This window comes from Pezoporus flaviventris, unplaced genomic scaffold (assembly GCF_033815535.1).
Source record: "Pezoporus flaviventris isolate CSIRO_AGI_PZ_B2104156 unplaced genomic scaffold, CSIRO_AGI_Pfla_v1 ptg000125l, whole genome shotgun sequence".
In the NCBI taxonomy this organism is placed as follows: domain Eukaryota; kingdom Metazoa; phylum Chordata; class Aves; order Psittaciformes; family Psittacidae; genus Pezoporus; species Pezoporus flaviventris.
This window is the reverse complement of record NW_026892673.1, coordinates 229,834-246,990: the sequence shown is the minus strand read 5'-3', so window position 1 is coordinate 246,990 and position 17,157 is coordinate 229,834. Positions and strand designations below refer to the sequence as shown.

General features: G+C 43.0%; 1 protein-coding gene and 1 non-coding gene across 2 annotated transcripts in view; both read right to left on the bottom strand.

Moving 5' to 3' along the window:
• The window catches only part of LOC133282502 (ubiquitin-associated protein 2-like), a 152,176-nt gene that overhangs the window by 61,604 nt on the left and 73,415 nt on the right, over window positions 1–17,157 (bottom strand). The window contains exons 10-14 of the mRNA XM_061478505.1: window positions 6,866–7,055; window positions 5,414–5,624; window positions 3,356–3,627; window positions 2,031–2,188; window positions 761–968 (exon numbers count right to left, since the gene is read on the bottom strand). Coding sequence (XP_061334489.1) covers window positions 761–968; window positions 2,031–2,188; window positions 3,356–3,627; window positions 5,414–5,624; window positions 6,866–7,055 — 1,039 coding nt within the window. The remainder of the gene's footprint in view (window positions 1–760; window positions 969–2,030; window positions 2,189–3,355; window positions 3,628–5,413; window positions 5,625–6,865; window positions 7,056–17,157) is intronic.
• On the bottom strand, window positions 2,596–2,679 carry LOC133282505 (small nucleolar RNA SNORD121A). The gene has a single exon (XR_009747648.1). It is a non-coding gene; the product is annotated as a small nucleolar RNA SNORD121A (small nucleolar RNA).

Below are 17,157 nucleotides of genomic sequence, written 5' to 3'. Positions count from 1 at the left end.
AAGTTGACAGTCTACACTTGATCCTCACCAGTGCATATGAGCTAGTGCAGAAGACAAGTGTGACTGAGCCATTACATAACAAAGGCCAGAAGTAAATAAACTTACAAATTATGACAAGTTCCTTAAACATTTAATAATTTAAGTTCTCTTAAAACAAACCTACATTCCACATACAAAGAGAGTAAGTGCTTTTGAATATCTCCCAAGAGAGATCCTCTCTGTCCTAGATTAGATCTCTCCTTATACTTTTTAAAATAACACATGAAACTAATTCCCACTGCTGTTTAAATCCAATAAAAAGAATACAGCTGATGGGGACACAAACAGCTTGAGATCCTTTTTCCAGGTGCCATATAAATTCAATAAATAATATACCTTTGGATATAAACTGTCAAGTTATTGAAAAATACCATAACTAATATTTATACACAGAAAAAGTTCCTTTTTAAGAATCTAAGCTTCGGGGAAGGAAACTCAACTAGAACGTTAAGTATTACTAAGAAAAAAGGTCAAATGGCAATTTAAAAGGTAAAAAAAAACCAAAACCACCAAACAAAAACACCATAAAATCAGAGGCTTTTATATCACAAAAAAAAAAAAAGCTACACAATAGGAAACAAACAAGCAAACAACACAGTGACCTTGGGAATCAAAAATACCACTTGGCTTGGTTAAAATATTAACATAACAGGGCAATACAAGTCTAACACAGATAAGAATATTCACCTTTTTCAAGGTCTTATTCCTGAAATTCACTCACCGTAACTGCAACAGGGGTTGATTCAGATGTAGTCATGGAGCTTTGGTACGCTATCCTACTATGCACAGAAGTCTGGTCATAGGAGGAAGTTGTCACTGAGCTAGTGCCCTGGGAAGAGCAAGTGAGACTGGAAGAGGTAATGGCAGAGGTTGTGCAGGTGGACTCCTGTACTGTATTGGATATTGGCAAAGAGGTATTCAAAAAATCACTGGAAAAAGTAAAAATTATTTATCATCTTAGTAAATGACATCTCAAACACCTTCATAAAAATATCAGCTCCTACACAGTTATCTAGAACTACCTTAAACATGTAGTCAAATCTATACTATTTATAAAACTAGAGAAAAAAAGACAAAAAAAACCCAAAATCTAAAATTAAAAAAAAAAAAAAATTTTTGCCTTTGTCCCCAGTAATCACTGCCCAACAAAGCGTTTTCACACAAGCATTTTTCAGTCATGTTACTTCCACATTCTTAAAGGATAAATTAATGATCATAATCTCTCTTCTTTTAAACAACCAGATCCATAAAGTCTGGTATATTATGAGAAACACCCAGTCTCTTTTATAATAGAATTCTAACATCTAAAAGAATAAACTATGCAAAGAGGAAAAAATATTTTAAAACATGCAGGAGTGTTTTACTTTCTAAACAGCTTGATTTATAGAACTAGAAATTAATGCGGAAGTTAATTTTTACTAGTATTTCTGAATTAACTTTAGGAAGCTTTTTGCTGAAGCCAATTTTTGAATGAATATTTTTTTTAAAGGGTCACTGGCACATTGGCATTCATCATTGGCTATTTCAGCATTTCAGTAAGAGTTTCTGCATACTGAAAGACTGGCTTCTTTTCTCATCCCATAGGAGCATCAGGTCTGTAATCTGGTGCCAACCTACAGACATGCAGATATGGTACAAGGGTCATCTCTCCTGCATCAAAAGCAGAAAAATTCGGGTTGTGAGGAACAAACCCTCAAACAAATTTGAAAATCAGGACAATTAAACATGAGAAAGCAATCCGATAAAGGGTAGCTTATTATAAGGTTATTTACATTCATGTCATATCTAGCTTTTTATCAACCCATCCAGGGAAATCTTGATTGTCATTCAAAAAGAAATTTCTCCTTTAAGATGCCATACACAGAAAATAGCCTTAAAAGTCATCATATTTCCCCCTTCCGTTACATGTTAACTGTGCCTCAATGTTTTTGGCACAAACCTAACTCCCTAAAGAAGACATGAAAGAATGCACAAGGGGAGCTCACACATACTTTACAGATTTTGAGCACAACCTATTGTTGGTCGCCTGGCTGGCAATCGCACTACTTGAAGTTGATCCAAACTCTAGGAGTGCAGGCTCTGATCCAAACTGAACATTTAACCCTGTCACATCTGCTGATCCAGGCATCTCCACTGCAGAGGCAGGAATCTTAAAGGAGGAAAAAAAGCCATAATTGTTTTGCATTTGTATTACTATTATAATGACAGATGTCAGTAACTGACACCCTCTCCTCCCTTAACTACAGGCTTCTTCAGTTACTGCCTCAGCCTTACTGCTAACTACATCTGCAACAACCCCCCACTTTACATCCCATAAGTTAACTACATTCTTGCAACCAGAAATTAATTCATTGATTCTGTGCCCTGATCTGGAGCTGAAAGAGTGAGCCACACTATTCTAGAATATCAAACCATCATCTGTATCTGTCCCCTTCAGCAAACATTCAGATTGTGGCTACCAAATCAAAGAAAAAACAAAAACAAAAAAATAAAACAAACAAAAAAACAAAACAAACCAAGAGAAAAAACAAAACAAAACAAAAAAAACCCCACAAAAACCATAATCACTTGCAAGAGTAATTTTCCACATAGAGCAATCAGACATGTGCTTGGAAAAGATAAAATCATTGTATTTTGGACCTAGAAACTATCCAACTTAGAATTTCCTGCTTTATAATCAAGAAACAGACCATGGTCTTCGCTCTCCTTCTCCGTAACAACTTATATAGAATAGAACCATAGAATTTAGGTTGGAAAAGACCCTTAAGATCATCAAGTCCAACTGCAAAACCCAGCACTGCCAAGTCCACCACTAAACAATGTCCCTAAGCACCACATCTTTTAAATGCCTCCAGGGATGGTGACTCAACCACTTCCCTGGGCAGCCTGTTCCAATGCTTGACAACCCTTTTGGGGAAGAAATTTTTCCTAATATCCAATCTAAACTTCCCCTGGTGCAACTTGAGGCCATTTCCTCTCATCCAATCAACTTGTTACTGAGACCAACAGCCACCTCGCTACGACTTCCTTTCACTTAGTTGTGAAGAGCAATAAGGTCTCCCCTCAGCCTCCTTTAGACTAAACAACTCCAGGTCCCTCAGCCATTCCTTGTAAGTCTTGTTCTCTAGACCCTTCACCAGCTTTGTTGCCCTTCTCTGAACTGGCTCCAGCACCTCAATGCCCTTTTTGTAGTGAGGGGCCCAAAACTGAACACAAGTGTCATGTACTCTTCCCAAGCCCTGCTGGCCATGCTATTTCTGATAGAAGCTTTTGTATGTTTATACATAAAAGGAGAAGACACCTCTCAATTACCCACCTTGGATGCTGGAACTATCCTCCGTTTTGGTGGTTTTATCTGTTTCTGCTGGGTTTGATGGGCAGTCACTGTTTGGTTATCCATAGATATAGTGGGGGGTTGTAACATTTTGCCAACAGCTGTAGATTTGTCTGCTGGCGATGGCTCTCTGAGTTTTATCTGGGAGGAGGAGGACTCCAGCCCAGGAGGAACAGGAACAGCCTGCATTTGTTGTTGCTGTCGCTGGGTCAGCTGGCTCAGAACTGGGGATGGTTCAGGCTGGGATTTAAAGTCTGGTCAGTGTTAAAAAAAAATAAACATCAAAGTTAAAGCATTAAACTCTGCTCTTCATGATTTGACTCTTTATGAAATAACCTGGGTGACTTGACACACTCAACAGCTATGAGTTTATAGAGTGTGCAAGTTCCTTCAGACATCACGAGTTTCACATTGTATATTATTATTGCAATGTGCAAGCTGCGCCTCACCTAAAAAATCCACTGCGCAGGCTGGAAGGGCTTACTCTCACTTGTCTGTAATGGACAGGTGAGGGTCGAAACGGTAGGTAACAAGGTGCATGGGAAGCTGCAGATCCAACCTTGCATGTGGGCGGACCACCGCATGGGTAGCTCGAGATTGCACAGGAGATGACAGTCCTGGTCGGACACTTACTGATTGCCTAAGCACCCTTTTTTCCAACCAGATTTGCCTATCCCACATGCCCTTGGTCATCGTGCTTGTAGTAAGCATGGTTAAAGCCCTTCCCAAATCTTCGCTCGCGAAGCCAAGCCATCAATAATGCCAACATTTTATATTCTCTACTTTAAACAAACAGCTGTGGGCTGGGGTTTTTGTGTGCTTTTTTGGGCTGGGCTTTTTGTGTAGGTTTGCTCTTTTTTATTATTTTTCAAAAATATGAAAACAAACCTATCTATACAGTCACACAATATTATCAAACATTAGGCCTCAAAAATCAGATTAATCAAACACTGCAAGTCTCACTGTAATTAACTGCTGATAAATTGTGATTACTTACAAGGGGTCTGGAGTTGCAATTTATGGGTATTATGAGTTAGGATTTCCTACCCCTACAATGGAGATTTTCAACACAAATAGGAAGTCATCTACCATCTCAATCTAGCTGAAAGTCAAGAGACACTGGACACTGCTGAAAGCCAGGCAGTGGATCAGAGCACTAGCCAACAACTGTAAGAGATCCACAGCATGTGCAATGTGAAAGTTTTTAGTTTATTCAGATGGTAAAGTCCATTAGAAAGCAGCTTAAAATGTACATAAACTTTTTTTTTTTTTTTCCCCCAGAATTGCTGTGTATAAAAGATTATAACTGCTACCAAATTGGCTGCTTATCTATCTGGAAGCATACACATGAGAGATACAAAACCTATCACACTTCCCAAGGAAAATGCTACCAGGAACTACACTGGAAAAAAACAAATTTGCAATTTTCACTGTTTCTACTAATTTTATTCAATTAAATTAAAAATCCATACAATTATGAATAGAGAAAATGGGCAACCTGCACCATTCTCAGCATGCAGACTTCACACTAGGGAAAGAACACTGAGATGTGATCCACATTATGAAGAAATTATATAGTACTCATTCAAAATTCATGTAATGGTTAAAAGAGAAAAATTGGGGGAAAAAAGACAAAATGTGGTACAACCTTATGCTCACCTAGAAGCAGCATAGCCACAATGAAAATAAGTATTTTCCAACATTTGTTGAGAAACAAAGTCACATCAAAGTTCCACTTAAATATTCAATCACATTAAATCAAAGATGTCATTACAGAAAGGCTCAACAACTTCTAAAGATGAAATGGCATTTATAGATAGATTTAAGCCTATCGAAACTTAGTTTGTGATATACTCACAATGTCTATTACCAGCAAGTAAGTGTAACTACTACTATGTTGTAACCAGTTATATTATTAGGATTATATTTTTTAGAAAAAAACTTTTTATTTAAGGCCATTTTAAACTGTCACTGACATTAAGAAACCTTACATGCTAAAAGAAAGAAAAAAGAGAGAGAAAACTATGTCACAACACTTACCAAACTGACTAAGGACTGAGGACTGAATAACGGGTGGTTTTAGATCCCAGGATGATATGGTAGTTGTGGTGGTGGTAGAGATACTATTGTTTTCTTGAGAGGTAAACTGATCCAGCGCTGGAGATTTTAATTGGTCCAAGATTTGGGATCCAGTAGAGTTTGCCAATTTAGAGGATCTGAGTTCTCCAAAGCCAGAACAAACAACTGCAGACTGCCAAAAGACAAAAAAAGAAGAGGGGAAAGAGTGAAGTATTCAAAAAATAATTTGAACATAACCATAGGGGATCAATGCCTACAGATGCAATCTGGCAGCAACCAAAACCTCTTTATTCCTAGATTACAAATAAAGGAACAATAAAACATTCAGCAGTTGTAGCATATGTCCAGATCCTCTTTGGTTATCACCGCACAATGGTAAAACCCACAGGTTGATAAAAGAACAGTTTAACAAAATTAAAGTACAATATGATACTAATACTAAAGGGAAAAAAGGAAAAAAAAAAACCCAGACCAACCAAAAAAAACCCAAACAAACAAGAAAGCAAAGCAGAAAAAAAAAACCACAAAAACAAAACAACAAACCAAAAATCCAACAGTGATGCACAATGCAATTGCTCCCCACCTGCTGACTGATACCCAGGCCAACCAGAGCAGCAATTTGGGCCTTCCGGGTATCTCCCCTCAGTTTATATACTGGGCATGACATGCTGTGGTATGGAATACCCCTTTGGCTAGTTTGGGCCAGGTGTCCTGTCTCTGCTTCCTCACAGCTTCTTGTGCCCCTCCTCACTGGCAGAGCATGAGAGACTGAAAGGCCCTCAATCAAGAATAACTAAAACATTGGTGTGTTATCAGCATTGTTCTCAGACTAAAGCCAAAACACAGCACTGCACCAGATACTAGGAAGAAATTAACTCTATCCCAGCCAAAACCAGGACACACCAATACAACTTCCACAACTGACTGCAACAATACTGATACACTTTAATCCATGCATCTCAAAATAGCATGTATTTACTAATAGTTGAACTGATTTTCAGAGAATACATGCAAATGCCCAATTTCAAGCCCTCACAACTGACTCAGAAATAAGCAGGTTTCCACAAAAAGCAGTCAGATAAGTGCTAGGAAATAACACACTGCAGTTTTCTAGCATAGAAGTCTTCAGTATAAACAAGCAATTTCATCATTTCAGCATGCAGTAAACACATCTGCTCTCTACTCAAAAATTAACACAAGTACTTTGTGTAAACCAAGAAACAACTACTTCACAAAGCCAGAAAAAAAAGTAATCTTTTTTTATGTGTGAATGTAAGGAATGGAATTAATAATTCACTGCAACCTGAATTTTATAAATACTGAATCATCTCATAAATGACCACTACTGGAAAAGCTGTTTAACCTGAAATATTTACTCATGAAGAATATTTAGAAAGCATAAGATAATTTTACCAGACTTTGAGGAGAATAAGAGTTTACAGCACTGGAGATGCCAGTTCCTGATGCCATCTGGGTGCTGTGCTGTGAATTTGTGAAGACGAGGGCTTGGCCAAAGGTCTGCTCTTGTGAAGCCTCAAATGAGTTGCCTTCTGTCTCTTGGATAGAGGTCACAGGCTTTTGAATCACTGTTACCAAATCAATGCTATAAGAAAAAGCAAAGTTTGGCTGGAGTAAACATGATGATTAGGCTACACTGAAATTGGAGAAAGCACTAACAATACTAAAGATGCCATACCGGCAACAGAATTATTACTAAGTCTTTTCAAACGTTGCTTGTCTGCCATACAAAAAGAAGCAAAATAGAGGTTTTTGACAGAAAGTAAAATTCTGCTAGCCAAAACCTTCCACTACAGTTAAAATATAAATTATCTTTGCTCTCTTTTCAAACATTATCAAATTTGTAACATTATTATCACATAAATAATCTATAAGATTAATATAACCAAGTAACCAGAGACACATCAAAATCATAGAATGGTTTATGTTGGGAGGAACCTTAAAGCTCATCTAGTTCCAATCCCCTGTCATGAGCAGGAAAACCTCCCACTAGACCAGGTTGCTCAAAGCCCCATTCATCCTGGCCTTGAACACTTCCAGGCAGCCACAGCTTCTCTGGGCAAACTGTGCCCGTACCTCACCAGCCTCATAGTAAAGAATTTCTTCCTTGTTATCTCATCTAAATCTCTCCTCTTTCATCTTAAAGCCATTCCCCCTTGTCCTGTCACTACATGCTCTAGCAAAAACTCCCTCTCCAGAATTCCTGTAGGCCCCCTTTAAGGTACTGGAAGGCTGATCTAAGGGCCTCCCCTGAGCCTTCTCTAGTTAAACAATCCCAACTCTCTGAGCCTGTCTTCATAGGAGGTGCTCCAGCCCTCCGATCATCTTCATGGCCCTCCTTGGGACTCACTCCAAGAGATTCACGTCCCTCTTGCATTGTTGCCTCCAGAGCTGGATGAAGTGCTCCAAGTGAGGTCTCACCAGAGCAGAGTAGAGGAACAGGACCACCTCTTTAGGCCTGCTGGTCATGCTCCTTTTGATGGAGCCCAGCTTATGGTTGGCTTTCTGGGCTGCAAGTACACACTGTCAGCTCATGTTGAGTTTCTCATCAATCAACATCCCCAAGTCCTTCGCCTCAGGGCTGCTCCCAATCCTGTGTCCGCCCAGCCTGTAGTCCTGTTTGGGATTGCGCTGACCCTCGTGCAGGACCTTTCATTTGGCCTTATTGAACTTCATGAGTTTTCACTGGCCCACCTCTCAAGCCTGTCAAGGCCCCTGCACATGGCATCCCTTACCTCCAACACGGGATCTAAGTCCTACCTCTGTATAGGGTGGGTATGAATAAAGCCACACATGCACCAATTGAGTGAATGTGTGATCACATGGAAGTCACAAAAGCAGCAGAAATAAAAGCTAAGTTTCTCAGATGGTAGGCACATATCCAAAATTAATCTACCACACATAGGTGAGCAGGATGAGAAACATTAATTATCTTATATTTAGAATTAATTACTAACCCCTAGCATAGGTTTATCCAAGGAAAACCAAAGCATTCAGACAATAAACCTACTCCAAAAACTCTGACTTCAGTTTATCCTAAATATACTTCAGGTTTCTGCTGAAGAGCTGCTTCCAGCACTTTCATTGGCATAGAAATCTTAATGCCTAAACATTTCTTATCTTGGCACATAAGAACAAAAATAATAATCACAAAAGAACCACAAAACAATACACACAGCAAAACCAACCAAACAAACCAGAAAACAGCACATGCATACCAAACACCAAAACATCAGAATTTGATTCTTCTACAGTGTTGTGGTTTAGACCCAGCTGGTAACTCAGCACTACGCAGCCGTTAGTTTTTACCATACACACACCCACAAGTGGGATAGGGAGGACAATCTAAAGAATGTAAACCCCATGGGCTGAGACAGGAACACTTTAATAACTAAAATACAATATAATACTACTAATAATAATGATAAGGGAAATAACAAGCAAGAGAATGAAAAACTAAAAGGGAAAAAACAATAAACCCAAGTGATGCACAATACAAGTGCTCACTACCCAACGACTGATACCCAGCCCGACCCAAGCAGTGATCTGGGCCTTCCAGGTGGCTCCAACCGGATTATATACTGGGCATAATGTGCTGCGGTATGGAATACCCCTTTGGCTAGTTTTGGTCAGGTGTCCCGTCTCTGCTCCCTCCCGGCTTCCCATGCCCCTCCTCACTGGCAGAGCATGAGAAACTGAAAAGACCTTGATCAGGGTAAGCATTATTTAGCAACAACTAAAAAAGTGGAATGCTATGAATATTGTTCTCAGACTAAAGCCGAAACACAGCACTACACCAGCTACTAAGAAGGAAAAAAATAACTGTTAGAGCTGAATCCAGGACAGTGTCCACCCCTCATTCCATACCATTCACACCATGCTCAGGTCCCATGTTTTTCAATATGCCATCGCTTTTTGTCTCTTGATAGATATATATATGTACACGTACATACACACACACACAAAGAGACAGATATCATTCCTCAGTCCATGGTCTACCCCTATAAAGTTTGTTGAGACCATTTAGACCATGATGTAAAGCTTCCATCTGTCGTAACTGTCCTTCGGAAGAGAAGAGATGGTGTGTGGTGTTGGATTGTTGCTGGCTGACATCACTGTTGAGCTTAGCTGGATTCATCAAAGCTCATTCCTTGTTGGGGTGATGATCAAAGGGAAGTCGGGTTCAGTCAGTGGTGATCTGATGACAATACTGGGAGATTCATGCTGCTGCTGCTGGCTTTCCATGACTTTATTCTCTGCCGATGATCATGACAGCACATACATTATTTTCAAAACCCAGAGTGGCAGAGATGGGTATTTAGCTGTTCTAGAACTGCTACACAGCAGTCAACAGCATATAATTGAGTTCATTGGCTGTTTTCCCCAAAATTAAATCCCCTTGAGGTACACACCAGACTTTACCATCTTCCCGCAAGGACACCCAAGTCCTTGAGCAAAAGCAATCCCACGAATGGGATTTCCTTTACCGGAAGCAGGAATAACGCAGGCTCTCTTCCCCAGCAGAATCTTTATGTGCACCACAAGAAACTTTATCCCCCAATACAGTAAATAAAACTTCTAATTGGGCTGGGCCAGCACTGTTGGCAGATCCCCTAGTGTTGACTAACTAGGTGACTTTTGCCAAATGTGTATCCCAATGTTTGAAAGTCCCACCAGCCATTGCTCTCAACATAGCTTTTAACAGCCTATTATACCATTCAATTTTCCCTAAGGCTAGTGCATGATAAGGGATGTGGCATACTCACTCGATGCCGTGTTCTTCTGTCTAAGCGTCTATAAAGTTGTTCCAGAAATGATTCCCATTGTCTGACTCAGTTCTTTCTGGGGTGCCGTGTCACCACAAGACTTGTTTTTCAAGGCCCAGGATAGTGTTCCTGGCAGCGGCATGGGGCACAGCGTATGTGTCCAGCTTTGCCTTGGTGGGTTGGTGGGAGTGTGATACAGCCAATCTGCCAGACCTCCTTGTATTTTTACTTCAGCCATCGACCTCAATAACAAGAGACTTTAAATGTTTGGCTTGCTTAATTTCAGCAGGTTTCACATTCACTGCATCTCTGCCTCATTGGCCTGAAGTGTCATGGGACCACCAGGCTAAAAATAATTCACCCTTATGTTGCCAATCTAAATCCATCTGAGCCACTTCAATCTTTGCAGCTTTATCCACCTGTTGGTTGTTCTGATGTTCCTCAGTGGCCCTACTCCTGGGGACTTGAGCATCTATGTGGTGTACCTGGGAAGCATTATCTTGCCACAGTGTGCTGTGCCCAGATGGGTTTACCTCTGCATTGCCAATTGCTCTGCTTCCATTGCTGCAACCACCCCCACAAGGCATTTGCCACCATCCATGAGTCAGTATAAAGTACTGGCAGCTTTTCTTGTTCAGCAATGTCCAAGGCCAGCTGGATGGCTTTCACCTTGGCAAACTGACTCGATTCACCCTCTCCTTCAGCAGTTTCTGCAACTTATCGTAGGGGACTCCATACAGCTGCCTTCTATCTCCAATGCTTTCCCACACTACAGCAGGACCCATAAGTAAACAAGCTATACTGCTTCTCACTTTCTGACAGTTTATTGTATGGTGGGGCCTCTTCAACACGCATCACCTCGTCCTCTGGTAACATTCAAAAATCTGTGCCCTCTGGCTAGTCCATGATGACTTCTAGGATTCCTGGATAACTGGGATTAACTATTTGAGCTTGTTGTGTGATTAGTACTGCCCACTTACTCCATGTAGCATCATAGCAGTCATCCAATATCTGAAGGGAGCCTATAAGGATGCTAGAAAAGGACTCTAGCGATAGGACAAAGGGTAATGGGTTTCAACTTAAACAGGGGAAGTTCAGGTTAGATAGAAGGAAAAAGTTCTTTACTACAAGGGTGGTGAAGCACTGGTCCAGGTTACCCAAAAAAATTATAAATGCTCCATCCCTGGCAGTGTTCAAGGCCAGGTTGGACAGAGCCTTGAGTGACATGGTCTAGTGTGAGGTGTCCCTGCCCATGGCAGGGGGGTTGGTACTAGATGATCCTAAGGTCATGTCCAACCAAAACCATTCTATGATTCTATGCGCAGAAGAGATCCTGCTTTTGAACATCCTACCCAGCATAGGCAACCAGGGTGCCAGCAGGAGCTGTGCTTTAGTACCAATCACTTCAGAAGCAGCTTGAATCTCTTCAGCTGAAAAAGAGATACTGGCAGTTTATGAAGTAGAGCTGACCTCGGATGCTCTGTATCCCTAACTCCAAAAGGTGAGGGGTCAACCTCAAATCTCCCCTGGAACTTTCTGCCAGAGGCTCCAGGTAGGACCATTCTCCCTGGCTGCAACGTAAAGCACATTTTTCACACCTTGCCCAGTCCTGACTAGTCCAAGGGCTACTGAATGAACTATCTCTAATTTAACTTGTTCAAAGGCTTGTTGTTGCTCAGGGCCATATAATGAAATAGTTCTTCCAGGTCACATGACAGAGAGGGTTTACAATCAGACTGTAATTTGGAATGTGCATTCTCCAAAACCCCACAACACCTAAGAAAGCTTGTGTTTCCATCTTATTAGTTGGTGGAGATATTGCTGTTACCTTGTTGATCACATTGGGGGGGGGATCTGGAGATGTCCATCCTGCCATTTTATTCCCAAAAATTCTATCTTCTGTGCAGGTCCCTTGACCTTACTCTAAGGCAAAACCGGACTTCAGAAGGATTTGTATTATTTTCCTCCCTTTCTCAAAAACTTTTTCCACTCTATTGTCCCACCCGATAATGTCATCTATGTATTGTAGGTGTTCTGGAGCTTGCACGTGTTCCAGTGCAGTCTGGATCAGTCCATGGCAGATGGTAGGGCTGTGTTTCCACCCCTGGGGCAGTTGATTCCAAGTGTACTGGATGCCCCTCCAAGTAAAAGCGAACTGTGGCCTGCACTCTGCTGCCAAAGGAATTGAGAATAATGCATTGGCAATATCAGTTGTGGCATCCCACTGTCCTGGGTTCAGCAGTAGCAGTCATGTTTTTCCTTTGTGGTAGCTGGTGCAGTGCTGTGTTTTGACTTCCAGCCTGGGAACAGTGCTGATGAAGCCGATGTTTTCGGTTGTTGCTAAGTGATGTTTACTCTGACCAAGGACTTTGTGAGGCTCATGCTCTGCCAGGGAGAAGGGGAAGCCAGGAGGAAGCAGAGATGGGGCGCCTGACCCAGGCTAGCCAGGGAGGTATTCCATACCACAGCATGTCATGCACTGGGGTGGGGGTAACTGGGAGTTACCCGGAAGGACACGGGCTTCCGGGTGGGACTCGTTTCTTGGCCAGTGGTATCATATTCTCTTCCCTTGTTATTTTCCCTTATCATTGTTGTAGTTGGTAGTAGCGGTGGTGATTTGTGTTGTACATTGGTTGCTGGACTGTTCTTGTCTCAACCCGTAGGAGTTGCACTCTTTCGATCCTCCTCCCCCTTCCTCCGGGAGCGGGGAAGGGGAGAGCCCTGGGGGGGGGGGGGCCTCGATTGTTGTCAGCCCAGCACCACTCACTGGGAGTGAGTGAACAAGTTGCCTGACTGGGTTTAAACCATGACACCCACTTAGCTGACTTTGACCACAATGGTGGTGTGACTTCGTTCAGACCACGATAGTCTACTGTTAGTCTCCATTCTCCATTAGACTTTTGCACTGGCCTTATGGGGCTCTTAAAGGGTGACAGGGTCCTGCTGATCACTCCTTGGCTCTCCAGTCTATAGATCAGCCTATGGATGGGAATCACTGAGTCTCGGTGCCATACTGCCACCAGTGTACTGTTGTGGTCGCAACTGACACTTCTTCTTCAACCTTCAGCAACCCCACAACAGAAATGTCCTTTGAGAGACCAGGCAAGGTGGACAGCTGCTTAATTTCCTCTATCTCCAAGGCAGCTATACCAAAAGCCTATCAGTGCCCTTTTAGGTCCTTGAAGTACTCTCTCCTGAGATAGTCTATGCCAAGGATGCATGGAGCCACTGGACCAGTCACAATGGGGTGCTTTTGCCGCTCCTTCCCAGTCAGGCTGATTTCAGCCTCCAGTACAGTCAACTCTTGGGATCTTCCTGTCACTCCAGAAATACAAATGGGTTCTACCCCTTGATAGCTTGATGGCATTAGTATACACTGTGCACTGGTGTCTACTAGAGCTTAATACTCCTGTGGGATTGATATGCCAGGCTATCTGATCTACAAAGTCCAGTAAACCCTATTGTCCCTCTCATCCACCTGACTGGAGGCAGAACCCCTCTAACAGCAATCATAAGATTCTTCACTTACTTCTTGTACAAAGGGTTTAGAATTCTTTATCATAGGAATAAGAGACTGGAGAATCAACTTTCCTGGGAAGATTCTCCTTCACAGTTGTTTTTACTTGCAATTCATGTACCCATTCCTCCAGAACTGAGGTAGGTTTTCCATCCCATTTTCTCATGTCTTATCCATGATCCCACAAGTAAAAGCATAGGGTGCCCCATGGTATGTACTTCCTATATCTTCCCTCTCAAGCAACAGTGCACTTACTGTTAATAGCCGAGATGTGTGTCTATACAAGCGGGGAGCTGGTTATATAGTCTCTCAATTGCTTGAACTCCTGGGAAAGGAGTTTTTTCACAGCTGAAAATGATGGAGGGCGAGAGATTGTCTTCAAACTCCTGGAGCTGATGACTCACTTCATTCACTGTTGGTGCTGCTGCATCTCTCCAGCTCATCAATGCCAATAAGTTGGCATTAGATCATGGCACACTGTGTAAATTTCCACCACATGGGTCACGTACATTCGACTTCACCTGGATCTACAGGTGTATCCCTGGCATGCGACTTATGATAGATCATCTCTAGAACAGCTAATTCCCTCCAGTACTGGAGGTCTTTCTCTATAGTGGTCCCTTTGCCTGGGCAACAAATAACATTGTCCTTGTAGGGATACGTTTCCTTCACAGCTGCCAAGAGCTGCCTCCAGAGGCTGAGGATTCCTTTCTCTTTCACAATCTCTTTGTGGATTCCCCCTTCCCTAGCAAGTGATCCCAGCTGACTGGCTTCAGTACCCTCTAATTCCAGACTGTTGTTCCCATTGTCTCAGCATTGGAGCATCCAGGTGATGATGTGCTCATTTGGAAGATGGCTGAAATCTTTTCGCATGTTCCACAGTTCAGTCAAGGACAGGGATTGAGTAGTTATCTCTTGCTCTGACTCTTGTCTGTTTCTTGCAATGGTTCCTCTAGTTCTGGTGTTGCCCCCCCCCTAGTTCTGGTATTGACCCTTCTTCATCTTTCTTCATGAGTTACTTTTTGTTTCCATCTCCTCTTGCATATACGGGCAACTGATCGCAGCATGGATTGGTCCTTTGGTTCAGCTGCAGTGCCTGCTGCCGGGGTTGCAGTGGCTGCAGTGCCTGTCGCTGGGGTTGCAGTGGCTGCATTGCTCCTTGTCTGGGATGGAGGAGCCATAGTGTCTGTTGCTTAGCCATGAGATCCAGAGACCTTCTTTTCCCCTTGAGGGTACTGGATAGTGCTGAGCAGGGCTCTGCAGGTGTAGGCCAGGCCCCAGCACATTGCAGTTATTTGTACCTCTCTGTTATTACCAGAATGACAGCATGCTTTTCCAAAGCATCTTACTAGTTTTCCCTGCTTCCACACTTGTCCATGAGTGAAGTCCCAAAGCACTGGAAGGGCCCACTGGCCTAGGTACTTGCTCATACTATCCCACACACCCTGCTACTCATGACTGTCCAGCCTTGGGGAAGATCTCTTAGTGGCATTCTTTGACAGCTGTTTAACCTTAAACAAGACCTGAACCATATTCAACAACATGCTGGTTCCCAGCAAAACGAGCAGGTTGTTTTCAAGGGTACTCAAAGGATATTCAAAACCTTTTAAAATTCTCAGATCCTACTGTAAACAGCCTGATGGTAGATGGGAAGGTGTGGGAGGATGTCTCCTCCACAGGTTTGTCCTCTGAGGAGTTAAAAACAAGAGGCATAATTATTAGTAGTTCCCATTAGATGGCTCCTGAGAACACATATCAGATCAGTTTCATGACCAGCAAGTCTATCACAAGCCATTATTAAAAAGTACAGCAAAAGAAGAACCTTAGCCCAGGACCCATGGATGATAAACATCACTGCAGGGAAGGCATACTCCAAGTAAGGTGTGACATAATGCAACTCCAAGACCAAGCACAACAACTCTGAGAGCAAATGAATCAACATTTTGACAAGTGACTATTAATCCAATATAATGAATGCTTATCGCAAATTTGTTTTGTCAGATTGTTCAGGATTCAGCTGTAGAAGTTATTTTTCTCCTTATTAGTAGCTGGTGCAGTGCTATGTTTTTGACTTTAGTCTGAGAACAATGCTGAAAACACACCAATGTTTTTATTTCTTGCTAACTAATGCTTACTCCGATCAAGGACTTTTCAGTCTATCATGCTCTGCCAGTGAGGAGGGGCAAAAGAAGCCAGGAGGAAGCAGAGACAGGACATCTGACCCAAACTAACCAAAGAGATACCACAGCATGTCATGCCCAGTATATAAACCGGGGGGAGTTACCCAGAAGGCCCAGGTCTGGCTGCGTATGAGTTGGCAGGTGGTGAGTAACTCTATTGTGCAACACTTGTGTTTATTATTTTCTTTTCCTTTTCCCCTTTTAGTTTTATATTCTCTCCCCTTGTTATTTCCCTTATTATTATTATTGGTGGTAGTAGTAGTGGTTTTGTATGGTACCTCAGTTATTGGACTGTTATTATCTCAATCCGCGGGATTTACATTTGATTCTCTTCCCCACCCCTCTGGAAGTAGGGGAAGGAAGAAGGGGGGAGTGAGAGAGCGGCTACGTGGTTCTGAGTTACCAGCTGGGCTTAAGCCATAATACAGACCTGTCATTATCTCAACCCTTCATGCCCCATGCTGGGCACCAAAAAGGACCGAGGTGAGTAGCTCGAGAGAGGATGCCTTCAACACCGGAGCGGGGGGGAGAGCAGCGTCCAGGAGCCTCAACTCAGACTGACAAGAGCCACCGAGGGAGCCTCAAGTCCTCGACAGGACCTGCCCAGGAGCCGGCAGCTCAGCTGACGCGAGCAGCTGACTCACACGGGGCGAAGCCTGAAGCAGGGGCACCAACCCTGACTAGTTAAAAACCTGCCCCAGGGAGCGCAGCGAGGCAGTTTGCGCGGGCGGGTGAGCAGGATGGTGAGCACTCGTCGTATGATCAGGGCCCGGTCTGGGAGCTCTGCTCTGGCTGCCCCGGCGGTAGGCACCCAGACAGAGCCGATGAGAGGGGAGGCTGCAGTGCAGAGCTCAGGGTGTAGAGTGCCTGCACTGGTCTCGTGAGGGGAGAGTGCACAATGGGCAGGGCTGCACTCGGTGCTCCCTGGTGGAGGTGCTCCTGCAGCAGGGGCTCAGCTGCGGGATGCTGTTAATAGGCTGCGAAATGTCAGGGAAGCTGAGAGGAAGCAGGAATGCTTGCTCCACGCCCAAACTGTGCAAGGGCCACGAGCTTCACCTCTACCTCATGAAGGAAAGAAGGAGGCCGTTAACCTGGGAAGCTGGGAATTAGTGACAAAAAAAAAAACAACAAAAAAAAAAAAAGAAGGAAAAGGACAACCAAAAGCGAGGGGCTTCCCCCTAAATCCCCTGTCCCCACACAGAACAGCTTTGCTGTCCTGCAGGG